The sequence below is a fragment of the Festucalex cinctus genome, chromosome 3 (assembly GCF_051991245.1).
Source record: "Festucalex cinctus isolate MCC-2025b chromosome 3, RoL_Fcin_1.0, whole genome shotgun sequence".
NCBI lineage: Eukaryota > Metazoa > Chordata > Actinopteri > Syngnathiformes > Syngnathidae > Festucalex > Festucalex cinctus.
Genome location: NC_135413.1, coordinates 16,145,166 through 16,171,841, shown reverse-complemented (window position 1 = coordinate 16,171,841; position 26,676 = coordinate 16,145,166). Strand labels below are relative to the sequence as shown.

The following is a 26,676-nucleotide window of genomic DNA, read 5'->3' as shown; positions in this document are numbered from 1 at the left end:
ACAATTCGCTTTTTAGAGTGTACCACCAAATTAGTTGCATCACAATTACTGGAAGTCATAAATGATCAGTACAAAAAAAACGGCATACAATTGTGCCACCTCATGTGGAGCAGTTCAGCATTAACCATACAGACATGTCAAATATGTGTAGATTGCGACATCAAGTGTTCAAAACTTGACATGTCAGCGCTCCCACCCAAAAAATACAATCAAATAGCCTCCTGCTAAATGTGAAATGTGATGGAATAAATATTGAAGAGTACTTCTGATAGTGGTTAGGACATCCTAAATGTCCAGACTGTGACGGTCAGATTGTGTTCCATTTGTGTGTTGGCACGTTTATGTAATCGGCTAATCTGTGGAAAGTGATGTCCTTGTCGTTTCTTAATTCCTGTAGTGTATCTGATAACCTTAATCCGCCCTCACGTCTGCATTAAAACCGAAAACGTCCCATACAAAAGATTGCTTTCTGGATAAAAAAAAAAAAAAAAAAAGCTTTCTGGATAATATAACTCACCTGAAAAACAAAAATGAAAGCTAAAATATATCAATCCTTTACTGTGCACAAGTAGCTCGACATTGAGTATCAGCATCTTTTTATTTTAATATCAAACACTTGCAATTATTTCACAAAATAAAAATATTCTTGTCTTTAACTTAAGGTTACAAATGTTGCTGAACTTATTACTGGCTTTGAGATAATGCGTCTTAGTGAGCTTTAAACCACGTGACCACGTCAGTCTTCGCCATTCATTCTACACATGCTCCCATTCATCTTCATCCCACCTGATGACAAACACCTGACGGAGGTAAGTGCTGACAAACCGCTACTTTGAAAACCTAACCCTATATTTTAAAGCCCTACTTTGACACCCGAACCGTAGTTTAAACCCCTAACTTTAAAATCCTATCCTTCGTATAAAAGCCTGATTTGAAAAACTAACCCTGGTTTAAAACTACTCTGAAACCCAAATCCTAGCTCAAACCCTACTTTGAAACCACCCAGTTTAAATCCCTACTATGATACAACTCTATTTTAAAACCCTACTTTCAAAGCCAAACCTTAGTTAAAACCATACTTTTAAATGCTAAACCTAGTTTAAAACCCTAAATCTGGTTTAATTAAAACAGTATTTGAAACCCTAATCATAGGTTAAAATCTACTTTGAAGCCCTAAACCTAGTCTGAAACCTTACCTTGGAGCCCTAACCTTATTTTAAAACATTGCTACACTAACCGTAATTTAAAGAAACACTAACTAACCTTAATAATAATATAAAAAAAAAAAACTGATTTAAAAAAACAACCCCAGTTTAAAGACCTACTTTGAAAGACTAGTCCTAGTATAAAACCCCATCTGAAACCCTAAACTTTTTGTAAGAACACGATAGCCTAACACAACCCGAGTTTAAAACTGTACTTTGAAACGCCCTATTTTTAATAACGCTAAACTTAGTATACAACTGATTTGAAACTCTAACCCAAGTTTAAAACCCAAAATGATACACTGACATAGTTTAAGGAAACACTAACATAATAAATACAAAAACAACAACAACCTGATTTAAAACCCTAACCTTGTATAAATGTACAGTTGTACACACAAGAGTGTGCCCATATTTGTGTTTCCACCAATTGCAGATTCTCTTCTTGGAGACGATGAACACTCTGGAAGACGTCCCATTTGGAACGCCAATGGGGTCACTGGGACAGGATGTGTACTTGATGACGCCTCCTGACATCTCTGTGCCCGACTGTCCTCGGATAATGCAGGAAACTCAGGTCATTCTCACACAAACTGCACTCCTGATATGTATTATCATACCTGACTGATAATCACTATTAATGAAACATTTGACAGTACGGCTTCAATCTGGAGAAGCTAATATTAACAGGCCAGCAGCAGCCCGCCTACCCGGCTCCATCCTGTCCTCCCTACTGGCTGATGTCCAGCGGCCCTTACGAGTTCTGCAGGGCCCCTCACCGACCCGGCGACCCTTGGACCTCCAAACCTCGGCGCCGCAGCCGCAGCTTGAACTCCGCCGACGCCCACTGGCTGCACCGCCGCACCGTCGGCTTCCACAGATCCGACTCGGACGACGAAGACGGCTACTGCGAGGACAACGAAGGCTCGTCCCCGGAAGACTGTCCTCAGGAGCCCGCCAAGGGCCGAGAGCGCCCCCGCAGCGCCGCCATCTCCAGGGTCAAAGACGCGTACAGAGGCGCCGTGACGTCTCCTGAGTGCGGCCACCTCGCTAAAGGGCAGAAGGTCACCAAGAAGAGACGCGCGCAGAGCGCTGTGGGCAGGTTGCACCCGCAAAACAACCTCTCAGTCGCGCCCCCTACCGGAAGGCTGCAGCAGCAACGACCCTCCTCCGCAGGCCCCATCATCAAAAACCGAAGGCAAAAGGTGGGTTTCGGTTTGGGCGCCTTTTTGATGTCTACGTGTGCACGCACGGTGACCTGAATCACCACCATTGTGGATGATCATCAGGCTTTTAGGACTGGAGGCTTTCTTGACTCAGCCACAGAGCTGCTGTCCGCTCTCAGCCAAGAAGAGCGGGAGCTGCTAGAGGCCGTCACCGACAAAGGTTACCCGCTCCGTACTGCGATCTTGGCTCTGCAGAAGACCGGATACAACAGTCCAGACAAGGTACAATTTGTCCCACGTTCCGTACTGCAGCAAATAATTGACAGATTGTTTACAAAAATCGGTTAATATAGATTCGCAAGGGGAGTCTTGGATAGGGGTGGGAACCTCTGGCTACCTCATGATACGATACGATATGTGATATGAGGCTCACGATAACAATTATGTATCTCAAGATATGGCAATACCATGATTATCGATTGCACAGCTAATAAATCCACGATAATACTAACCATAAAATAATAATAATAATAATAATAAATATCAATACATAATAATAAGGTCACGATTCAGTTTGATACCGATTAATCCTGATATGAAACTGTAAGTCGATTATTGCCATTTTTTTTTTACTCAAATTTAGAAAATACTAATCAGCAAACTTGTACATGTATAGTGTAAGATTTGTATGAAAATGTACTTTTTTTATCTGAAACTTCAGGCTTATTAGTTTGAGCCACTATATTTAGCAAACAATATGTTGCTGTTTCATGTTTGAACAGCACTGAAATAAAATATTAATACTTAATGTTCCATTAATATAATATTCTTCCATGCGTAACGTGTAAATCATAACACTCAGTAAGACAATTTGTTGAATATTTCCATCAAAAATTGTTTAAATATCGATTCGGCTGAATATTGAATCAATTCGAGAATTGTGGTCTGTAATATCGCGATATGTTGCTGAATCATTTTTTTTAACACCCCTATAATATAATATATATATATATATATATTAGGGGTGTTAAAAAAATCGATTCTGCGATATATCGCGATACTACATCGCGCCATTCTCGAATCGATTCAATAGGCGGCTGAATCGATTTTTTATTCATTTATTTTTTTAAATATTTTATTTTAATGCTGTTCAAACATGAAACAGATTACAACCTCTATAAGACTGAAATTTCAGATAAATTAATACATTTTCATATAAATCTTACACTACAAGCTTACTGATTAGTATTTTCTAAATTTGAATGAAAAAAAATCACAACAATCGACTTATAAATTCGTATCGGGAGTAATCGGTATCGAATCGAATCGTGATACGAATCGAATCGTCAGGTACTAGGCAATTCACACCCCTAATACATTATATATATTATATATATATACAGTGTTGCCACAGTTACCTTGAAAAAGTCACTTAGTTACTTTACTGATTACTTGGTTTTAAAAGTAACTAAATTGCGTTACTGATTACTTGATTTTAAAAGTAACTAAGTTAGATTAAAAGTTACTTTTTTAGTTACTTTCAGCAGCTGCCGATAACACCATCTCAACATAAAAATAATGCAGTAGAAACGGAGTTCCAAATACTTTATTGAAAGTGCATTTTTAACATGAAAATAAAGTTTTTTTTTAATGAAAAACAAAATAGGCAGTCTCTCTTGACTTCTTGTAACGTAAATACTTTTTATAAAACAACAAATAAAAATCTATCCAGGTTGAAAATGAAAATCCCCTAAATTCCTCTATTGTTTGTTTGTTCCGCTATTCCAGTGTATACACATGTATCAGTTTAAATATTTATTAGTAGTTATTGACAGTTATAATTGTTTTTTGGTTTGTTTGTTTTTTCTCTTCAAAATAAGGATCAGGAAAACAAAAGGTTGATAATTTAATGTTAAATATAAATATTTAACCTTTAGACAGACACCAACACAATTAAACAGAATATTTGCACATTGTGAAGTATTTCAGAAACATAAATTTAAGACATGAAATAAACCTACCGTCCAGCCAAAAGAAATATGAAGCCACCTTATGGAACAATAAATCTATCAAACACATTTTAACCACTTAATATATGCAAAAATATTTCCAAAAGTTCATTTCCCTTTTTAATCAACAATTTTTGTATTTAACAATTGTTTTTTCTTTTGTCATCACTTTCATTTTTGGTTAATGTATGACATCTTTTTTTGTTTTTTTAATCTGAGACACGATGATGACCACAGAATCACTACTAGAGGTGGGAATCTTGGGGCACCTCACGATTCGATTGCGATTACGATTCAGAGGCTACGATTCGATTATAAAACGATTATTGATTTCCCCCCAGGCAGCAGAAAAAAAACAATGTATTTTGGTGCTTTTAATGTTTCGTACATTAGTTACAAAAATAGTACAAAAGTCCTCTCAGGCCTAAATAAACTACTATTTCAGTATCAAGTTAACAGTTCAAAACAGTAAATAAAATACTCAAGTCCTCATTCTGTAACAACAGCTTTTAAGTATATTCAGTCTTCAACAGAATAAAACATAGCATTGAGCAAAAATATATTATTTTTATCCACTCAAAAGTGCACTGAGATATAAATGAAAGACAATGTGAACTACTACTTCAATACAAATGCCTAAAAAAAAAAAAAAGTGCTTTCCTGCTTTTTAAGTTGTGTAAAGATGAACATGTAAACATTAAAGTTTCTCAGAGGTACAAAAAAAAAAACCCTCAAGTGCTTTTCTGCTTTTTAACTTGTGTAAACATGAACGTGTAAACATTAAAGGGATCGTTCGGCTTTTTTAACATGAATCTCAATTTGATCCTCACCTCCCGTGTGTGCGATCAGCACTGACTTCTTTCTGACAGCGTTCGGTGACACGCGTTCATGTTCGACGTTGGACGAGAGGAAAATAGTCCAGCAAGCTGGCTGGGGTCTCGGAAATAAAGCCTTTTTCTTCTAAAAACTATTTGTTTTCAAAAGCGTGATACATTTCCACCACAATACTCTTTTCTGAATAAAGTCAGACGCCATTACCGCCAGCCACTACTTTTCTGTTCGTTCGTTCGTATCACTGCGCGGCGCCCTGTAGAACGCTAACCGACGCACTGCAGCCAGCTAGCTGATACTTCCGCCTCAAGTTGTTTGCCTTTTCGGAGCAGGTCTGATCTGACGAAGAGGTGGGTTGGTCAGCTCAGCCATGCTTGTTGTTGTTTTGAATGTCGAGGCGTGAGTTGTGGATGTGTACTCTCGGTCCGTCCCATTAAGCGTCCCGAAGACCGCGCGCGCTACTGCGTTTCAGTTCCGCGTACTTTCCGCTCCGGTCCACTTTTAGTTTCGGTTCCCTTGGCATATTTATATAATCGGAATTTGGACTTTTGTGAATCGTTCTCGATTGTTCCACGGCCGAATCGTGAATAATCTAAGAATCGGAAATTTTGCACACCTCTAATCACTACTGTTTATATTTTGTTTTTTGGGCTGTCGTAATCGCGGGCACGTCTCAGTTCTCCTATCTGCTGCTCATGCTAGTTGTAGACATTGACAGGGAGCCACAAACTGAGAAATGAGATACTTGCAGTGTGCTTTTAGCTTAGCTGGTGTGTTGGCTGTGGGACATACCTGTGTCGTTTGAATCCATGCATTGGATCGTCACGGGAGTTATTCTTTTTGGCTCGCGCGCAGTACTAACGCCGGCCCGGGACATACAAGTGCACCGAGAGGACTCGATAGCCATGGGAAATACCGAGATGTACGGCACCGGCTTCTGCTAACTGTCTCCATTTGTAGGTTGTCACTCGTTGCGCGCGCGCGCCGTGTCGCGAGCACGGAAACACGGAAGTAGCTTGAATGGTGATGCTACTGAAATGTAAACAAAACAAGTAGAGCACGGCGCAGAACTCTTGCTATTGTTATGAAAACCATAAAGCCTCACTCGCAACCGATACGGTCGTTTAGCTCCCCTTGACGAACGATGGTTCGGTCGAATCGTTTTTTGGTTCCACCCCTACTGAAAACGTAACTTGTCTGACGTCACTCCCCCTGGCGAGAGGGCGGAGACGACCTCATCCCATAATGCTTCACGGACCAGTTGAGGATGGAAATAAATTATTTTTTTTACCACTTTTATGGTCCATAATGCACACTTTTTTGTTGTTGTGTTGTGTGCCTGTTGGTTAATAAAACTAGTAGTAAAAGTATCATCACTTTTGTTTTGAATGTGCAAACCATTCATGACCAGACCATGGCTGAATTCAGTGTGGTGATCAATGACTTCTGCCTCATCTTCGTAGTTAGCAGTAGTTGTTTGGGACTGTTACAACAGTGAGATAGTTTGCCTTCTTCATGAAAATGTGGAGTAACGCATTGATTCTCTGGACAGTAACTTTAATCAGACTACTTTGTAGAATAAAGTAACGACTATTAGTTACTTTAGAAAGCAATTTTTTTGAGTAACGAGTAACGCGTTACCGGCAACACTGCATGTATATATATATATATATATATATATATATATATAATAAAAAATCTAAGCTTGAGTCTTCTTCGCCTGAAGACTTCTGTCCATTTCCCCGCCACTCTTATGAGGTGCTCCCCCTTGTGGCATGCCAAGTAATTGCTCAATAAGTCATGAACAATGGAGCCATTACACTTGCAGTGGCTAAATATTAACTACAAATATTGCAATGCTTGCGTAGACGCATTGATAATCTATCGGGAGAGAAAGTATCACAATTTATCGTGATATCGATATATCGTCACACTCCTAGTCTTGAAACTCTTGTATTGGATTTCTATCCCAAGGTGATTATATTTAACAAAAACTAACAAACTAAAGCTAAAATTGAAAAATGCCTTTAAAAACAACTACAGTCTTACAGCCCCGAATGAAATCTAAACATGTTATTTTAACAGCTCTTAAAATACCTGTCAGCCTGCAATCATCTGTGCGAGTTGGGATACGATGAAGCTCAAGTGGAGGAGGCCTTGGAGATGTTCCAGAGCTGTGAGAGCAAGGTGCCTCCCCGCCCTTCTTGTTTGTCCTCTTTCAAGTGAACACAGTCACAGATTTGAAAGCGAACTTGCACTTCCCATTTCAGGCTGCCGAGTTCCTGCGCCTGCTGACTCAGTTCAACGAGATGGGCTTCCAGCAAAGCGCAATCAAAGAAGTGCTGCTTGTTCATGAAAATCATCGGGAGAGAGCACTTGAAGAACTCATGACCCGCATGACTTAAACACAACATGCAACGTCCAGCCAAGTTTTTGTTTTAACGTTTACCAACATTGAAATTTCTGGGCGAGGGTAACCATAACCTAGCAAGAGCCAGATTGATCATGTGAATCACTCAAAGTAATTCTCCACTTGGACATTTACCAGTCAACATGAGCTAAAGTGCATTCACAGTAATGGCAAAGTTGTCATATCTTCCTTGTGATTTCTCAGTCAGGTATTTTCAAGACGCCAATATTTCTCTTTGAAGCAAGCAGAGGGATTTTTAAATATTTTAGTAAAGGTTATCTTCACTCCCTCACCATGCAATTTTGTCCCAAAACAAAGGGAAATTCACATAGCTGTCTGCTGCTACAGAAGTCAGAAAAAGACTGAGTCGCCTCCCTCACTTCAACTGATTGTCAGCAAAACCGAAGTTTTTGTACATTGTTCCTGTCAAGCAGGGTAAGAATGAATTTATATTATCTCATAGTTTCAATGTTTTGTTGGCATTAATAGTAAATAGTCAACAAACGCGTGGAAGGTTAGCTACCAGGCACTATTGTTAGCATTTGGCTAAAAACAACAATGGAGAACATTACCTTATTGCAGACGTAGTAGTTTCTGGTCATTTTGGAAGGATTCAACTGGTCGTGTGGTCTTCCACAAAGTTTGATCCAGCGCAGCCATTTTTCGTAATTGTTCGAGGGCGCTTGTGTCTATTTTACACGAGCTGTGACTACAGCGTTTAACTATTTTTATTGATTTATTTTTTTTCTTGGCTTTGGATAACCACGCAATGCACCACTGGGAGCTGGATTGCTTTGTTTGTCCGTACTTGAAACGCATGTGCAGGTCTTGCGTGTTGATTAGGTCATGTGGGTGTGGTTTACGGTAAGGTCAATTTTATTTGCTCAGGAGTGGCGGGACATGCTGTACAATACTTTGAACTGATTGGACGATGCTGCAACTTGTACACGCCTACCAAACGTTTATCTTTACCAATCACGTCAACAGATAAAAATGTCATCGTAGGTTAAACAAAAAAAACATCTTTACCATCTAAAAATGCAGGAAACGCCTGTTCTTACAAAAAGGAAACTATGGGTAATTCTGTGTCGCCATGTCTGGTTTGTTTCCCACCGCTTCGGTGCATCTTTTCATTCACAGCCGCATAAATCCCACCCCGAAACAACTGTTGCCTTGATTGGTCTGCACCACCATCAGCTGCGGCTCAGAGCAAATCAGCGGGCTCGAAGATGAATTTTCGGGGTTTGTGAACACACAAATAACGCGAGAATTCAGGTAAAATTTGTATTTATTTTTTAAATAAAGTAAAATGAGTTAAATAATGGGGGGTGAGGGGGTTAATCATTGACTTGATTTCAACACTGAGGTGTTTATAAATTAGAGCTGTCAAACGATTACATTTTAATCAGGTTAAATTAAATCACATCTTGGAATTTTGATTAATCACTTATTTAAAAAAGGCTTTTTAATCAACATTTTTTACTCACCAAATTTCAAGAGCACCTGTTGTGTTATTTTGACATTTAATGTTAAGACATTGACATTTTTGATCCACTGCACTCATCCTCTTTCCTAATCAGTTACTGTCATAATTTAAAATGGAAGGGGGAAAAAAAAAAAAAAAAAGACCCCAGCAGTTTGACATGAACAAATATTCTGAATGTCATATACAAACATTAAATGGTTTACTTTAATGCATGTGGTTGTTTATTGCTCAAACAACCTGTGTAAACATTGATTAATTACAAAAAAGTTAACGCTTTAACTTTGACAGCACTATTATAAATTCACAGTATTGTTTTAGTCATAAAGATTAAAATTGAGTTTGACACTTCTGGTGTAGGCAATTACATCTGAGCTGAGCAATCAGATTTGAAACCGATCTTATGCTGTAATAATTTAAGAAGAGCAAGCAAAAAAAACAAAAAAAAACAAAAAAAAAACATTGGAACAAAAGTTCAAACTTAATAAATGTTTTTGGTTCAAACGTTTATTGGACGTATATATACATATAGGAAAAGAACATTTCTGAAAGGAGTAGTATTCATTCCAGCTCGATAAAAAACAATCTTAGAATAGCTGCTGAAGCACTAACAACAAAAAAAGTCAAGTGACAGAAAAAGGAAATGTGTTTATATTAAAAACGTTTAAAAAAAAAAAAAAAAAAAAAAGACTGGTCACTGTTGACTGACAGTTGAGTTGAGCCGGCCGGTCTTCACATTTGATTTAGAAGCCTCCGACAGCTCCCTCTGTGACAAGAGCGCAAAGTTAGTTCAGTGTGCTATGGAAAGCACCACTTCATGGATCAAGTGTTTTTGTTTGACACCATGACATCCTATTCAGAATAAATTGGTGGAAATGAGTTCACGTGTTTTGAGAATGTTTGGATTACTTTGAACGCAACTGACAATTAACTAGTTATTTCAACAAATCAGCAGTACTTTGAAGGAAATGGTGATTATACAACACCCCACCTCCATTTAAGGTCACAGCATTGCCACCATCTAACTTTGTTCAGTATAAAACGAACTCGTTAATCTGCATTTACCGAAAATTCCGAATAGGAGCCAGCAACAGCGTTAAAGGTGAAGGTGCAATCTTGAGTATCCTGAGACCTGAGTGCGCCACGCGAAGTGTTTCTGTTCAAGTTTTCCTTGTTGCGCTCAGCTGTATGGGGCGTCTTTGGATGCCCGGGGGTTAACAGGCCAGCACTCTACAAGTTCAGTTGAAATGACTTATGTTAGAGAAACAGTCCAGAACTCAGGTCCCGTGATGGCAAACGGCGACCCACCGTACCTTACTGGCAGATAGAGGCGGCTTGTGGATGGCAGACTGGCACATGGTTCCCCCCAAGCCTGAAGTGAGGTTGCTGGTAGGTGTGGAGATGGTTGACATTCCCATCTGCAGAAAACACCAGAGTCATCCATTTTTTTTTGTTGCACTTCACCAGAAGCATTCATATGAGAATGACTTTCACCTTTCTTTGTTTGCTTGGCGTGGGGGTTCCGCAGACGCGCCTTTTGGCCGCCGTCCTCACCGTGGTGCCGTACAACATGTCTTCCTTTATCTGTTGGCTCTTCTTCAGTTGCTAATTCAAAACAACAAAAACACATCAACAGCTGTCAGGGTTACCTGTTTGACATCTATTAAACACGACACAAAAAGGATAGAAGACAGTTCAGGGCTCGCGAGGAGAGGAACTGACTGATACAATTCACTCCTGCACTCTCTGCAGATTCCTCTCCTCACCCTCTCTATTTATTTGGTTTTCCACGCCCCTAGTTATATGGGTGTTCCAACCCTAAAAATGCAAATGCAAGGCATAGTTGGAACTTGGAACACAGTGTACTGGTTTGTGCATGTGTTGTGCATGTGAGTGGAAGACTGCTGAGTACATGTGTGGTCAAGTTTGCAATCATTTCTTAACAGAAAACAGGCGAACTCAGCAGACTGGCTTGAACCATTCTGCTGCGTTAGATGTGTTTCTTCAGCTTTTTGAGTCAAATGTATGATAACTTATCTACAATTATTCCTACAACGGCTGAGGATGACTATTTTGAAGAAAAGGTTCACGTACCCGCTCCATTTTCTCTTGCTCCTTGTCGGCGTGGTGCTGCTCCCACTGCTGCTGCACATAATCCAGAAACTTCTGCCCATTGATGAAGAACTCTTTGCCATGCTCCTGCTCCCAAGAATCGATTTGGGCCTTCAGAGTCTTTTCAAGCTGGTGAGAGAAAGTCAGAAGTAATTGAAGCCGACTAACATGAGACTGTCACTACTTCAGCGTGAGTACCTTAGGCAAACTTTTCTGCAGGTCACTTCTCTGCTTGGCCTCCTTTAGAAGGTTGCCACCTCTATTGTTCAGCCTCGACATATCATTAGCTTTCCTCTGAGATGAGAAATGACAGCACGCCCCACGCACAAATGTCACCAAAAAAACAATGTGGACAGTACTTCCAACGAGGCAATGTACTCACATCCAGTTCCAAATACACGTCCCAGTACTCCTGCCATTTGTTGACACCTTCAAACAGCTCTTTATGTAGTAAAAAGTAGCTCTTCAGAGTTTTGACTTCAGCCTCGTGCTGGTTGAGAAGCTCTTCCGTCAAGTCGTCTGCATACACGTCAATGTACATTTTAATAATAGATCTAGTACAGGGGTCAGCAACCTTCACTGTCAAGAGCCATTTCAGGCCAAAAAAAAAATGTGATGAAGGAAACTGTTAGTCTGAAGACCCAAGAGCGAATTAGACCTGCACCGTAACAAAAATATGAAGCATCCAATACGTACAGATTCATTTTCTTCTACCTATCGTTTTCCATTTTTGGATTTGTGTGTGTAATTTTTTTTACCTTTTCAGATTTCTGCCTTCTTGTTAAATTTCTGACTTTTTTTTTGTTGTTGCAATTTTATTGACATACATTTTCTGCCTCTTCTCTTTTTGGACATGTTCTTTTCCTCTTTTTGTTTTAAATCAATTTTCTGACTATTTTGCCAAATACAAATACATTTAATAGTAATTTTCTGCCTTCTGCTTTTTTTTGTTACCTTTTTATTCAGTTCTGATATTTTTGGTAATTTCATGGACATTCTATTTTCATTTCATCAACATTTTTATATTTTATGGACATTTTCTACTTTTCCTCTCCTTTTGGACATTTTTAGGTATTTAAAAAAAAAAAAAAGTTTTCGTCTACCTTTCAGCTCCCTTTTTTCCTGACAATTTAATATTTTGGACTGTGGCATTTTTGAGTAATTATTACAAATCAATTCATTTGAATAATATTTTATCTAAATAAAAACAAATATGTGGTCTCTATGATGCACCATCGTGAGCGTGCTTGAGAGTATGAACTTACATTGTTGCATTCTACGAGTTCACCACAGGATGCCACTAAATTCTACACACCGTCCCTTTCAGTTTAATTATATACATTTTTTTAAATTAAATTTATCATTTTATTTTTATTAAAAGGGTCTTTTGATTGCTTTATTGGGAGTTTTTTTTAAATTTTTAAACCCAATCCTACTGTACAAAAGATTGTTCCAGCAAAGTAAATCTAGTCACCATCATGATAAGGAAGAAAAGCCTGGCGCTGTTCTTGGCTGCAGAAGCACGTTTCCCAGTAAAGTGCGATCTCAGCTCTGATGTCACCGATAATACTTTTCATGCTCTCGCGTCTCAGCAGCTCGAGACGCTCAACCTCAGCTTGGAGCTAGTGCAAAAGAATATGAGCATTAATACGCAATACGTGCTGTTGCATTGAGTGACACACACACACACACAAAAAGAAGTTCTTACTGCCTCAATGTTTCTCTTCTTGACCTCGATCATGTGTTCAGACAATTTCTCCCTCTCCTCCTGGGGGATCTTCAGCCTGTCCCACAGTTCCCGGGTCTTTGTGCGGAGCGCCGCACACAGCACCTCTTTCTCCGCCTTGCACTGTTGCAACTGGTACGGGTCAAACGGGGTCACTCATGTTATGAGGTCATACACGACGGGATGATATCAAGGTCGAAACAAGAAACGGTTGGTCACCTGGCTGAGGAGTCGTTTAAGTGCGTCGATGTTGTCGGTGGAGAGACAGAAGACCTCCTCGTCCTCGTACATCACTTCTTTTTCAAAATCCGTCTTGGCCTGACGCTCCAGATCATCCATGCATGCGATTATTTCCTTCTTTACGCTCACAAATTCTGCGTGGCGACGCTCCTGAAAACAACAACCCAGTTTGTTTGTTTTTAATTAATTTAAAAATAATTTTTTTTTAAAAGAAAAAAGCGTAATTGATCACAACCTTTTCCTCTGTGAGGACACCAACATGGGCACGATATTCATCGAGTAGCCTGAGGGTTGGGACTGACTCCAGGTCGATGCTGAAACGGGTGCCGTCCATACAGTTACATAACTCGCGGTCTTGGACAGCAAGACTCTTGAGGTCGTCCATTCTCTGCATTTTGCGCTCCTTTAGCATCTCCACACGAGTGCGGATGTTCTTTTCCACCTGCAGCATGGTGAAGCCGTCCTCTTCCTCCTTCACATGCACACAATTAGTACTAGGGCCCAACTACGGTAATTAACCAGTTGCACAATTTTATATCCAGAAATGAGCCCTTTTCAAAATAAACATAATTGGCCAGGTTTTTCTGATTAAACGATATACAGTATTTACTTTTTCATCAAACAGTAAATACTGTTCACTGTTTGAATCACTCAGAAAGATATGCCGTTTGTCCACTAGATGGCGGTCTAGCTCCATTTAATCCAATATGGATGGCTCTTTCATCAGGTGGTTTGTGATTGAGTGAAAATTCAACATTTACATGCTCTTAAATCCACACATAACCAGGCAATTAGCTATTAGTATTGGGGTTTTTTTTGTCAATTACTGGAATTAAAATTAAAAAAAAAATCAAAATGGGCCAGAGCTAATAATTACAACAAATCTTGTAGGTTGCAAGCACAGCAGCACACATTTCCAAAAATGTACCTCAAGCGGGGGCATCTGAAGCTCACTGCACAGCTGATGAAGCGCTTTGCGGTTGGATTCAATACTTTCCATCACTTCCTTTTTGTGCTCCTCTTCCTCAACTATCATCTCGTCCAGCAATTTCTGCAGGGCAAGTGAAAACCCACACATAGAAGACAGTCAGCCGGCGACTATTGATAGAAACTGTTTATTGCAGTGGTCTTACTCTGATGTACTCGTGAACTGTATTAGTTCTCTTGGTACGTTTTTCCTCTGGAAAGCCAATTTCATCCCATACTTGCTGCAACTTGACCAGAGCTCTGTTGAGGTAGGCAACAGACTCCGCAGCATGGACTTCACTGCAAGACACAAGCAGGCAAACCATCAAGCGTTTCTTATTTGAGCACCGGCTTGCTTTTATTTACTATTCAGTTTTTATTTTTATTTATTTTATTTTTTTTTAAACACTATTTTGTCACGTACTGCTTTGCTTTAATCTTTCCATTTATCCTGACATATTTTGGGATCAACTCTTTGATTTTTTTTCCCTTTGAAGCACCTTATCCAATTTCGTGAGTAACTTTAGACTCATTAATTCAGTTTTTTGGGGGGGGTAAGAGTGGTCGTCCTTCAACCCAGAGGTTGTGGATTCGATCCCATGCCATTTGTGACCACGTCGAAGCTTCCTTGAGCAAAATGCTGCACCATCAGTAGGTAAATGATTAGTCAAATGTAAAGCGCTCTGAGAGGCTTGGAAGGTGGACAAACGCCAAATGAAGTACCATTTACTTTAGCTAAACTAACAGTATTTTGATTTGAGGTCACCATTAATACTCAGAGCTACGCTAGCCCACGGTCGCCAAATAAACAGACTGCGAGCTACTTTTGCAACATTTCGCTAACGGTACCGCGTTTGCTCTTTCACAATCACTCTCGCTGATTACAAATGAGTAACCCACCTCATTCTCATGCTGGCACTTGTCAACGCCGACTATTCTTAAAAAAAAAACACAACAACAACAACTAACGCAGCCTTCGTCCGTGTCAAATCGCAACACTTCCAGTCCGCGTGGCTTGTGTCTCTTTTCAACTCTTTTGGCGACTCCAGCTGGCGTTTGAAATTTGCAACGTCAGGACGCGTGCACTCTGATTGGCTCGGAGCGAGAACGTCACGGGGACGGTTTCACACGTTGGCCCTGTCCTAATAACCTTGCTCTCGCAAGATGAATTCTCGCGATATTTGTGAGTTCACAACTTCGGAGAACTCCCTTGAGTGACGCGCAATATCAATTTGGCTCTTCAATAAAGTGTACACTTAATAGAAGTGCACGTATATTCGAGAGCCTAAAGTTACAAGACAAAAATTGCAGAATTGGGACACTTTGTAAGACGTCGTCGACTCAGACTTGCGCCACTGTTGTACGTTTTACGTTTACTGTATAACAAAAAAGGCTTTGAACATAATTGTAAAACTTGTAAGTTATTTACTGTTCTGTGCCTGTACTGCGCTTCAATAAAGAGAATTTCTGGTGGTTTAAAAAAAAAAAAAAAACCTTTACAAAAATGAAGTGCAGAGAAAAGTTTGAAACTTGAGTACATATAGCTATACACACATCTTTAAATGTATTAATACCTAAAGTTAGTTATTTTTGTTGTATATGCATACCTTGTTTCTTACTAGAATGAAAACATTCGCTCTGTAGGCTAACTGTTTTAAGACACAAATAGGTGATGATAATATAAAGTCTATTTTGCAATCTAGGCAGCACAGTTGCTGTTGCCTCACAGTCCTGATGTGAAAGTTTTGCCCTCAAAAGAATCTCCCTCTTTTTTGAGATGCAAATAAGCTTCTGACTTGGACAAGGACAAGTGATTTAGAAAATGAATGGATGGATACATAATAATAATTACAATCCCCTTTTAAGTTACGTTGTTTTCAATTCAAGAGTTCTTCATACTCAAACTTTAATTGTGAGAAAACCCAACCACCACATGAATGTTAGTAACTTTATTGATTGGGACAACAAAAAGTATGTATATGCAATATTTTCCCCTGGCGTCAAATGATATTAGAATGAAACAATTTGGGCAATATAACACATCTCTCATCGCAAATAAATAGTAATGCAATTGCACGCACATAATATGTATTTACAGTGTAAAAAAAAAAAAAAAAAAAAAAAAAGACAAAAAAAAAAAAAAAAACTTTATTTAGTGACAGTAATGTTGTGAATAGAAGTTGGCCAGAACTTCTTCACTGAACTGGTAGGTCAGCTTCTTTTTCACTTTTTGAATCTCGCCAGTTTTACCATAGTTCCTCAGAGCACGAGCCATTTTTTGGTAGGTCATTTTTTTGCGATTTCCTTTTTGGACTCCCCAGTGACTGGCCAGGGCTTCTTTGTGTTTCGTGGAGAACTGGAAGATGCCCTTTTCCTGGTCCACCCACCAGATGGAATCACTCATGTCGCCATTTCTCAGCAAGTCCAAGAGAAACTGGTACAAGCGGATTTTCCTCTTGGCGTCTAAATTGGAAAAAATATCACACTATCAATGAGGATTCAGGAATGATAGCTTTTTCCCCCCCTTGAAATAGAAGTCAGGTAAAAAAAAAAAACAACAACAACAAAAAGTGCCGCCACTGGTCTAAGCATGATATTCTGGTTATTATTGCATTTGTTTTGGAAATATCATTTAATGAGAAGAATTTGTTTGACATTTTATGCAGCACCGCCCCCCTGCCGGTGACTGAAATTGACGTCAAACTGCCGAACATCACCTGACCAAAGGAAGAACCCAGGTGAGCCTGTGAATCTTTTTTTTCCTGCCCAAACTTTGAAGACTTTAGCACTCACTTGAGTCTTTCTTGATGGAGGGCAGGTTGTGGTATTCAGATGCATCCTCGCCTTCTGATACTTCCAGCGGGGGGCTGATACCTCTCTGTTCCTCTTCCGAATAGTACTGGACGGATGAGACTGGGCTTTGGTACTGATAGTACAGTGACGAGGTGTAATTTGGGATCTTCAAGACAAAACATAAACATGTTGTGGTTCATACAAATAGGCTGGTTGTGACTTTGTTTAGTCATGCTAAAAGAGGATGTAAGTAAGTGACATCTCATTTGACACAAATGACAGTTTTTTTTTTTATTATAAAATTTTACATTTATATATATATTTTTTTTCAAAATATTTAAAAATATTTAATGTAATCAGCAATCTCTGTGAGATGATTTTTCCCCTTTAGTCCAACTTATTATTATTTGTGTGTGTGTGTGTGTGTGTGTGTGAGTGCTTTCACCTCATGAAGATTTCATAGGGTAAATGCGTCCGAACTTAAAAATAGCAACAATATTATGTTGACGCAGTGGTCTGTCATCAGCTACACTCACCCACACTGCATGAATCACATCTTCAACTATGCTAATGTTAAAACTTAAACGCTTTATTTTCTTCTTTCTCTCTTTAGGGCCAGTGGGATGGCCCTCTTAGGGTCAATGTCTTTATTAGGGCCCGACTGATATGGATAAAAAAAATAAAAAATAAAAATATTATTATTATTTTTTTTTAAAGCTGACGCTGATTCTGATAATGGGCAAAAATGTTTAATGAATAAAATAACTTTTTTTTTCTTTTTTTTTTCTTTTTTTTTTCTTTTTTTTTTCTTTTTTTTTTTTTTTTACAGTTTTGGTCCCTAATTGCTTACAACAATAGATACAATTTACAGGCAGACCATTTTAAAAATATTTTGTTTTTTAGTATTTTTTTAAACTTTATAACAGAGAGAAAAATCTGCAAAAAAAACCCCCCTCTGATTGTTGTTCTATTGTGTAAAAAAATAAAAAAAAATAAAAAATCTGCTGATTTTTTGCCATTTAAAAGTACTAAGTTAATTAGTACTACGCTTAGATCAACCTGCCAAATAATTGGTAATTAGTTGGAATTGGAATAGCCGGCCCCTACTTTTTATTGTTATTCTGGATCGTCATTTTGGGGGACTCAGAAAGAAAGAAAGAAAGAAAGAAAGAAAGAAAGAAAGAAAGAAAGAAAGAAAGAAAGAAAGAAAGCCTCAAATCCACACAGAATACTGTGGAGCTATCATAACAGGATTTATGCAAATTCCTCAAGGGCCTGTGCACAAGACTGAACAGATTTTTTTTTCTCCATTCTGGTTTGAAGCAAACATTTGGGGTGAATTCAAGAGATGGTATACAATTAGGCATATCACCCAAATGTGCTCCAGTCAGGAGGATAACACTAGAGAAGCCATTCCCAACCAGGGTGTACACTATAAAGTGCCATGAGAAATGATCCAGTTTCACTTAATTCATCCAAAATGTTTTATTCATTAATGACAACTTGTTCATCTATCTATGCCAACAACTTAAAGTGACAGGCGGAATAACTAAATGCTCTTAAACTAGATGGCAGAAGGTATCATAAACCTTTACTTCCTGGTGGCCTGCTACATCCAAATATGGGCATGCTGGCAACCGGGTCTTTTATACTGAGTGCAGTGTGAAAAGGGCTTTGTTCAATGTTGAAGTCAATCTGTGATTAAATTGAGATGACATCATTATTTTAGTATTTTGTTTGGTGGTTTTCTGTGAGATTTTGCTTATGTAAAATGGCCGCCTTTGTACAATAAAGGTTGTGAAACATTAATAAGATATATAGGCTAAATTGCAAAGCTTTTTGGCTACCACCATCTAACCTTAGAAAAGCAGGGTGACAAATTTGACATTTAAAATCTTCGCCATGAAAAGTAAAATCTCCAGTCCACATCTGATAATTGGAAAATAAAATAAAAAAAAGACAATGATAAAGGCCTCACTTGTGGCAGCACCGAGAGCGGCGCCTCCAGATGAAGATGACCATCAGCGCTGTAGCGGTAAGGTTGAATTTGCTGAGGAGCCACACACTGAAGCTCCGTTAAATGACTCGATGGAAAATGGTCAAAGTCTGCCGGCTGGGCGTGCTCCGTGTGGTAGCTCCATCTGTAGTCTGAGAATCGGTACACGTTTGTCTCGCAGCCGCGCGGCGGTCGTATGCATCAAATCGTCGTCTTACCTTCATAAACGTCCCCCGCGTTAGTGAGGTACGGGTACAGCTCCGCCGGGGCTCGATAACTCTCTGGCTCACTTTGAAGAATTTCCTCAGAGGCCTGTGGTGGGAGGAAGCATTTGTTTGCAATTGTGCAACAATCTTCAATGTATTAGTGCAGTGGTTCTTAACAAAACGTTTCATAATGTAACATATAACAGTTTTAAATGTTATCTGAAAAAAAGTCGAAGTCCTTGTGCATTATATGTCAATTAAAAGCTGAAAAAGCTTTTCTTTCCTGTATGTATGTGGAGAGAAAATGACAAAGGAATGAACACTTACAGGTGGTATGACAAAGCCTTCCATTGCGTAATATTCGAATATTGAAGCAGATCATAAATGATAACTTTGCCTTCTACTGCCTGGGTGACAATGTGACAAACACGCAGTGACTTGCGCCGACAAACAGGAACTGAGAGTGACCTGACATGCCCACAGTCCCAACAGCCAATTGTCGAATTTAAATGTCCACCTCCACTTCCCTCAAAGTTCATTTTGCAAACCAGCTCACGTTTGTTTTTACATCTACTCTATATGTCCAGTTGATCTATGATTCATCATATTCAAGTACTGTATACATCACTTCCATCAATACCATCAAGGTGTATGTTGGGATGTATTATTTGCGCACTGACAGACACTGAAACCAAAAGCGAAGTTTGGAATTATCTTTGTTCCTCTTTTAGTTTGGAATTATGGTTTTAGTTGAGGAAGTTTCGAACATGAGAATGAAACTCGTTGCTTTGGTTTGATTTTCCATTGTATCAACACATTCAATGGCGGAACAAAAATCCTTACTTTTACTTTAATATTCGTATGTGTGACCATATTGAAATGTAGCTCCACTTTTATAGTACACCCTGAAAATATTCATATTCATAGAAGGAACTTGGTTACACACCAAAATACGGAAACTGGAACTGGTTGATGCAAGTGATGGCTTTAGGCACTCGAGTCCCAACAGGTCTCTCTTTGTGCTGTGTTTGAATCGATTGTCGGGTTGTCTCTTCCTGAGTGGCTTTTGTATGTTCTCCTTGTGCTCCTGTGCATTCCCTTCTGATGCTATGACCCCGAACAGAAGAAGAGTAAAGATGATGAATGGATTAGCCCTTGAAGAATGAAGGATTGCTCTATCCACTGTCATGATCCAAAACAATTCATCCGTAGCCTGGAGTCTATCTCAGTTTACTTTGGGGGACAACCTGGACGGATTGCCTGTCAATCACAGAGCTGACACATAAAGACAAACACACTCTTCCATCATCCTAACATTTATTTATTTATTTATTTTTTGTAGGGGCCATACAGTATAATAAAATGTCCATTTATAGTACGTTTTTACACCTAGCAGAAACTACAGGGAAACAGACAACACATGAGCCCAGAGATTCATTTATTTATTCATTAAATGGGAAGTCAACCCCAATTTTTTTTCTTGACAATAATATGTTCTAAGCAGCCCCACTAGTCTAAATACGGTATTCTGGTTAATGTTGTGTTAATGGAATATGAGTTAAGCAGCAAAATCCAGCAGTTTTTATTCCATCTCAGGGGGCAGTCATTTTTCCACTTGCTGTCGACTGAAGATGACATCACAGTTGCTCAGGGCTCAGGCAACGACCAATCACAGCTCACTTGTTTTATGAAGCTGAGATGTGATTGGAGCAACTGTGATGTCATCTTCACTCAACAGCAAGTGGCAAAATGGCTGCCCCCTGAGATGGATAAAAACGGCTGGATTTTGCTTCATAACTCAAGCCCCACAAATGTAATATTAATCAAAATGTGATGTTTAGAGTATAGTAAGGTCACATAGTAAAATGTTTAAGGTTGACTTCCACTTTAATCCAACCTACTGAGCCTTTAGATAGAGTCCAATTGATTTTTTCTTGATTAAATAAAATGTGTGTATTAATGTTTGTTTGCTTATGAACAACTTATTTGTTGTAACAGAATAAAAATGAAAAAAAGCAACAATTTTACACTTACATTTATTGTATGTAACACGTGTTAGTTGTACAAAATTAAATAGAAAAAATAATTATTTTATTTACTTATATAATGTAGTTTATTACAGAAATTATATCTAAATATTTTGATAAATTATTATTTAATTTTTGCGATGTCAACCCAGTTCAGGGTGTACCCCGCCTACTGCCCATAGCCATCTGAGATAGGCTCCAGCACCCCCCGCGACCCTTGTGAGGAGTAAGCGGTTCAGAAAATGGATGAATATTATTTAATTTGCAAATTTTAAATACACGTTTTAACCGAATCTACTAATGACGTGTCCTGCCTGTTTATTTGAAAAAGCAAACAAACATTATTTTATTTACTTATATAATGTATTATTTTATAAATTCTATTCCAGAAATTACATGTAAATATTTTGATAAATTATTATTTAATTTGCAAATTTTAAATACACATTTTAAGATAATCTACTAATGACGTAGCCTGCCTGTCCATTTGAGGAAAAAAACAAAACAGGGCTGCAGCTTGATCACAAAAGTGTCTAAAAATTCCCATTTATTTCGTGGGTCTCTGCCAACAATTAACAAATTAAATCATTTAATTGCAAAAATGCATGGCTGAGTCAGTCAGTACATTTATGACTATATTGAACGTAAAAAACGTTTTTGAACGTAAAAAACATGCCTAGTTTTGTTTCAACAATGGAAATCATTTTATCCACTGCACTGTCGTCTCTTATCGACATATGGCGCCATCTAGTGGCGCAATGTGTTTTTTACAGGGAGCAATCCAGTATCCGGGCGAGATCGAGCTGACTGGCAGAAGCAGACAACCAAAACATCGCATCCCAGGCCTGCACGTCTCCATCCTCGGTGCGGCGATGCCCGCTGCCAACCCGACCATGACTCCCTGAGGGGGCGGGGGTCCCCCTGTCTCACGGAGGGGATTTCTCAACACGGCACCCGCATGGAAGGAACATGGCTGCGATGAGGACTTTAACCGCGGCGGGTCTCGTCCTAGCCTTGTGCGCCCTCGGCCTGATCGCGGTGGCCATCGGCACCGACAACTGGTACGAGACGGACGCCAGGAGGCACCGAGAGCGCTGCAAGAATTACTCGAACAAGAGGACCGACCCGGGCTACATCTACATCTCCAACAACAACCTCCCGCTGCGCATGCTGCCCAAGGGGGGCGCCGAGTCGGAGGCGAGGATGCCGAGGATGCGGGCTCGACGGCACCTTGCGACTCCAGCCTCCGCGATGGAGTCGCTGTGCAATCGGCATTTTAACTCCACCGTCACCGGACTGTGGAGGAAGTGTCACCGGATGGGATTTGATTTGGAGACGGAAGATTTAATCTTTAAAGGTTAGCTGCTGTGGTCATTTGTGTGTGCGCGCGTGCGTGTCAATGCGTATAAACACCTTGCGCAATCCAATACATACAAAACGTGTAAACAGAAGCATCGGTGTGTTTAACAATACGTTTCTCCATTTTGGTGTGGGTGGATGGATGCATACGGGTTAGTGATGGAAGGTTGTTTTTTTTTTCAGGGATGGGGGCGGGGGGCATCCTCTTCTTATCCTGTCAGGGTTTATGTGACACCCCCTCTCTCTTTGTACCGCGTTTGCCTCCACAGGATTGGTCGCACGCTGCACGCCAATAAAATACTACTACTCTTCATCGGCATTGCCCAGAAACGTGCCCATCAACTTGACGAAGACGATCAGGCAGGATGAGTGGCATGCACTACGTGAGTCTTTTGGGTTTTTTTTGGCATTGAATATGCTGGAAATTGAACTATCACGAGGAAAAACAACACATTTTCGTCTTCTTTTGTAGATTTGCAGAGGATGACGGTCAGTTTCATCGGGATGGCCATATCCATCATCCTGTTCGGTTGGACCATTGGCGTGCTGGGCTGTTGGAAGGCACATGACCTCATGCAGTATGTTGCTGGACTGCTCTTCCTCATGGGAGGTAAGCGCAGTACGCCGAGACACCACGCGAGGGCGGTAAGCTCCTTCTCAAAGGGAACCAAGCGAGAGCATATACCCCCCCCCCAAAAAAGACACAAACCCGGCCATTTTAGGGGCGTATTTACGTTAGAAAACAAGCTAACCAGTCATAATTAAATTAAATACAAGAGAGGAATCCAGAAATTACAAAACAGTGCTCAGTTTTTTTTGTTGTTTTTTTTTTAACTTGACAGCTAGAAATCAATATGTTCATTATAATGGTGAAGTGGTGTCATGTAAAGGCATCGTTTTCTAGTGTGTGCTTGATTGGGCAAATGTAAACAATGAAGTGTATTCCATGAGAAATTTAGTTATTAATTGCATAATTGTCCTTAATTAGATTGCAGTTATTTTTAAGTGGCACCTTATTGTATTGTGAGATATTCTAATACTCTGTTGCCCATTAGCAAAGAGAAAGACAAAATAATATATTATTATTATTATTATTATTATTATTATTATTATTATAGTCACAACTATACTAGCAAGAAGGATTTATTAAGGGTCAATTTTTTGGGGGCAATGAGTCAAGTCAATATTTATATAGCGCTTCGAACAGCCACAGCTGTCAAGTATCGGTGGCTAGTATCGACGGCCTCCACAAGTATTTGTTGCATTGAAATAAGGCCGTATCGGACTGATGCTGATACTCACCCATCCCTAGTTATAGTATTATCACTGTTGGGGAGAATACTTTGGTAATTGGATTGTTTAAAATGACACCTGTTGAAAATTAAATAAGTGTCACTATTAAATAATCCAAGTTTTTGTGGCGATTTTTCAAATGCAAGTAAAATTATATTTGTCAAAGTTTACAAAAGCAACTGTGATTTAATCACATTTTCTCCTATAGTTAGATACATTTTGTACTTAATTTGTTACTTTCCAATATAATTTTATCATATAAATTGTTATAGACAGGGTTGTTTTCGCAGCTACATTTAGTCTTACTTTCCTATATTCAAGCCCAGTGTAAGTCTAACGATATTTTAGTAGTTGGGTGCAGACAAAAAGGTGCATTTGCATTGTTGTGCGCCAATGTAACATCAATCTGAATCTGTCTGCTAGTAACTTGATCAAATACACCCGCACCACAACATAGACCTGTTTTAGCTGGTCTAAATTGTAGTTTACTTTCCGTCACCAGTTTGCCAGATGTAGCAAATATGTTACATGAGTGCTGTTGTTTCATTCTCCATTCATTTTTACACCGCTTTAAAGTCCGTCACGTGTTCCACTTCCTCCGGACAGGAACGTGCTGCATCATTTCTCTGTGCACGTGCGTGGCGGGAATCAACTTTGAACTGTCGCGCTACCCCCGCTACATGTTTGGAATACCGGAGGACATCAGTCACGGCTACGGCTGGTCCATGTTCTGCGCCTGGGGCGGACTGGGACTGACTCTGCTGGCCGGTTTCCTGTGCACGCTCGCCCCCTCCCTCTACCCGCCTCACACCCCCGTGGCCACGCACAAGCCGAGGCAGGAGAACGGCTGCGTGTGATGGACAAGGCGGCGACCCGCATCAAGGTTCAGTTTGTGGGAATTCCGCAGCGTGCAGAGTGACACAAAGAAAGCACAAGAACTCGTGAGGGGGAGGGGGATATATGACTGAAGATGACCCCTCTCATGGTTGAATCTGTGTTATTGCTTGCTCTCAAAAGGGACCGTATGTAGTTCAGCACATTTGTAAACAACCCCCAATCATCTGACTAAAGAAAATAGCACAACCTTGAAACTGTAATAAATATGAAACCATATGGATGTGTACTGTCACATTTGAAAGGGCAACTGTGTATCATTATGTATCATTCAGCACAAGTTATGTACATGTACCTTTTGAACCGTATGTATGCAGATGTATTTGTGTTTATTCAAGGGGAAAAGATGGCACATTAAGTCCAAACTGTGTTCGACTGAAGTGTTTTTTGTTGTTCTTGAGGTCGTCTACCCCATCGGAATATTTTTGAAAAATAAAACAGCCATGCAAAACATACTGACGCACCTGCACAATCTTTTGAAATGTGTCAAGTATCCCGCAGTTTCAATACTATCTGATATGTATTCCTTGAACAATATGTTTATTGTTGTGGTTGTCCAGTGAGTGTTTCATAGTAACTCCTTATGCAGCATAATTGCCCTTAAAAAAGGGGAATTCAACCCAAAGATTTATTTTACAATACAGTAATATGTTCTACGCAACCCCATATATAGTCTAAAAATAGCATTCTGATTAATATTCCATGTGTGGAATAGGAATAAAGCAGCAAAATCCACACACGTTTGTCCATCACAAAGGGCGGCCATTTTGTCACTCTCTGACAACTGACAATGACATCACAATGCCAAAGTCAGGTTAACGACTAATCGCAGCTCACCTGTATTCTGAAGCTGACCCATGATTGGTCATTGAGGCCTGAGCAACTGTGATGTCATATTCAGTCGACAGTCAGTGACAAAATGGCTGCCCCAAGACGGATAAAAACGGGTGGATCTTGCTGCTTAACTCACATTCCACAAACACAACATTAATCAGAATACTGCTTAGACTAGTGGGGGTGCAGAGAAAATGTTCCTGTCAAGATAATTTTAGGGTTGACTTCCCATTTTAATTTATTTGGTTTAAAGAATTGTGTCTGTGCCTTGTGTGACAAAGCTTTTAAGAAATGACACAATTACTTCTATTTTCACCCCAAAACAACTGGCGTAAACAACCTCACTAGGTGGAGTTAGCAAAACGACACAATGTTCTTCTGGTTCTCTTCAGTTGTTTTATGTAGTAATTGGCAGGCTAGTTGAAAACATGGAACCAAGTATAACACATACCAGACAAAGTGACTACAGTCCACATTTCTTACACTTGTATGTATGTATATAAGTGACGATGTGCACACAAAGCTGTAACGACTTGGCCACAATGTTTACCAGAAGTTTAAATCGAAGTGACATTAAATCCAAATGCTGACTTTACTCATTTCCTGAGGTTTCTTTGGCCCCCAGGCTCCTCCTCCTCACAACAATCTTGCTTAAAGCAGATTTAAGTGATTATTTGCAGCTGCAACCACGTGTACATTGAAACCACATTCACATTAATAGCGCAGTCATGCTGTTAATAAAATGCCAGTATAAATTACGTTTGAAGGATACTTGATCTGTTTTGTGTTGTTCTGAGATTACGCTACAACAGTTGGCAGCGAACATTCTTGTTTGTAGCAGTAAATCTGAGGCAGCGCAAGAACAAAGCATAACAAAAGGGCCAAGTCACATGTCGCCTCAGGGATTTTGGTGGTGCACAACTGCACAGCATCATGCTCAGAAATAACTGAACACTCTTAAAAGTCATGTATGTGATCCAACAAGGGGTAAAAACTATCCATAAAGGTAACTTAAAGTTGAGTGGGAGTGGAATCCTAATTCTTGTATCCGTTGGCAGTGGTGTTATCCACTGAGTCATCATCCACCACCGCCATTTTCCAAGAACGTTTCATTAAATGTACTTCA

At 39.5% G+C, this 26,676-nt stretch overlaps 4 protein-coding genes across 5 annotated transcripts; 2 read left to right on the top strand and 2 right to left on the bottom strand.

The window, feature by feature from the left end:
- The first annotated feature begins 717 nt into the window (after positions 1–717).
- Positions 718–9,689, top strand: LOC144015775 (uncharacterized). The gene is made up of 6 exons (XM_077516098.1): positions 718–809; positions 1,642–1,782; positions 1,862–2,410; positions 2,495–2,653; positions 7,297–7,398; positions 7,482–9,689. The coding sequence occupies exons 1-6, from the start codon at positions 762–764 to the stop codon at positions 7,614–7,616; spliced, it is 1,134 nt and encodes a 377-aa protein (XP_077372224.1). The 5' UTR covers positions 718–761; the 3' UTR covers positions 7,617–9,689.
- LOC144015774 (protein regulator of cytokinesis 1-like) lies at positions 9,594–15,220 on the bottom strand. 2 transcript variants are annotated; one of them, XM_077516095.1, is made up of 14 exons: positions 15,049–15,220; positions 14,316–14,448; positions 14,111–14,233; positions 13,418–13,654; positions 13,162–13,332; positions 12,925–13,074; positions 12,691–12,838; positions 11,599–11,735; positions 11,415–11,510; positions 11,199–11,345; positions 10,599–10,709; positions 10,418–10,522; positions 10,170–10,334; positions 9,594–9,870 (listed from the first exon to the last, which is right to left on the bottom strand). In XM_077516095.1, exons 1-14 carry the CDS (start codon positions 15,057–15,059, stop codon positions 9,799–9,801), a joined length of 1,806 nt encoding a protein of 601 aa, XP_077372221.1. In that variant the 5' UTR covers positions 15,060–15,220; the 3' UTR covers positions 9,594–9,798. The 2 variants fall into 2 exon arrangements, with proteins under 2 accessions (XP_077372221.1, XP_077372222.1); XM_077516096.1 differs by having other exon boundaries at positions 10,237–10,334; positions 15,049–15,219.
- A 1,049-nt stretch (positions 15,221–16,269) lies between these two features.
- spi1a (Spi-1 proto-oncogene a) lies at positions 16,270–19,561 on the bottom strand. Its single transcript, XM_077516099.1, has 5 exons — positions 19,471–19,561; positions 19,156–19,249; positions 18,920–19,089; positions 16,942–17,107; positions 16,270–16,611 (listed from the first exon to the last, which is right to left on the bottom strand). The coding sequence occupies exons 1-5, from the start codon at positions 19,492–19,494 to the stop codon at positions 16,301–16,303; spliced, it is 765 nt and encodes a 254-aa protein (XP_077372225.1). The 5' UTR covers positions 19,495–19,561; the 3' UTR covers positions 16,270–16,300.
- A 2,378-nt stretch (positions 19,562–21,939) lies between these two features.
- On the top strand, positions 21,940–26,145 carry tmem276a (transmembrane protein 276a). The gene is made up of 4 exons (XM_077518030.1): positions 21,940–22,527; positions 22,799–22,912; positions 23,002–23,139; positions 24,429–26,145. The coding sequence occupies exons 1-4, from the start codon at positions 22,140–22,142 to the stop codon at positions 24,677–24,679; spliced, it is 891 nt and encodes a 296-aa protein (XP_077374156.1). The 5' UTR covers positions 21,940–22,139; the 3' UTR covers positions 24,680–26,145.
- Positions 26,146–26,676: the final 531 nt, after the last annotated feature.

Excerpts from the sequence above, each read along its gene's own strand:
- LOC144015775 (XM_077516098.1), top strand. The coding sequence starts at position 762 with ATGCTCCCATTCATCTTCATCCCACCTGATGACAAACACCTGACGGAG. Across the intron at positions 2,654-7,296 it reads GATACAACAGTCCAGACAAG|CTCTTAAAATACCTGTCAGC; the intron begins GTACAATTTGTC and ends TTATTTTAACAG. Across the intron at positions 7,399-7,481 it reads TCCAGAGCTGTGAGAGCAAG|GCTGCCGAGTTCCTGCGCCT; the intron begins GTGCCTCCCCGC and ends TTCCCATTTCAG.
- tmem276a (XM_077518030.1), top strand. The coding sequence starts at position 22,140 with ATGGCTGCGATGAGGACTTTAACCGCGGCGGGTCTCGTCCTAGCCTTG. Across the intron at positions 22,528-22,798 it reads GGAAGATTTAATCTTTAAAG|GATTGGTCGCACGCTGCACG; the intron begins GTTAGCTGCTGT and ends TTGCCTCCACAG. Across the intron at positions 22,913-23,001 it reads GGATGAGTGGCATGCACTAC|ATTTGCAGAGGATGACGGTC; the intron begins GTGAGTCTTTTG and ends CTTCTTTTGTAG.
- LOC144015774 (XM_077516095.1), bottom strand. Across the intron at positions 14,234-14,315 it reads CAGTTCACGAGTACATCAGA|AAATTGCTGGACGAGATGAT; the intron begins GTAAGACCACTG and ends CTTGCCCTGCAG. Across the intron at positions 13,333-13,417 it reads GTGTCCTCACAGAGGAAAAG|GAGCGTCGCCACGCAGAATT; the intron begins GTTGTGATCAAT and ends TGTTGTTTTCAG.
- spi1a (XM_077516099.1), bottom strand. The coding sequence starts at position 19,494 with ATGGAAGGCTTTGTCATACCACCT. Across the intron at positions 19,090-19,155 it reads CGCGGGGGACGTTTATGAAG|ACTACAGATGGAGCTACCAC; the intron begins GTAAGACGACGA and ends ACCGATTCTCAG. Across the intron at positions 16,612-16,941 it reads CTCCATCAAGAAAGACTCAA|ACGCCAAGAGGAAAATCCGC; the intron begins GTGAGTGCTAAA and ends TTTCCAATTTAG.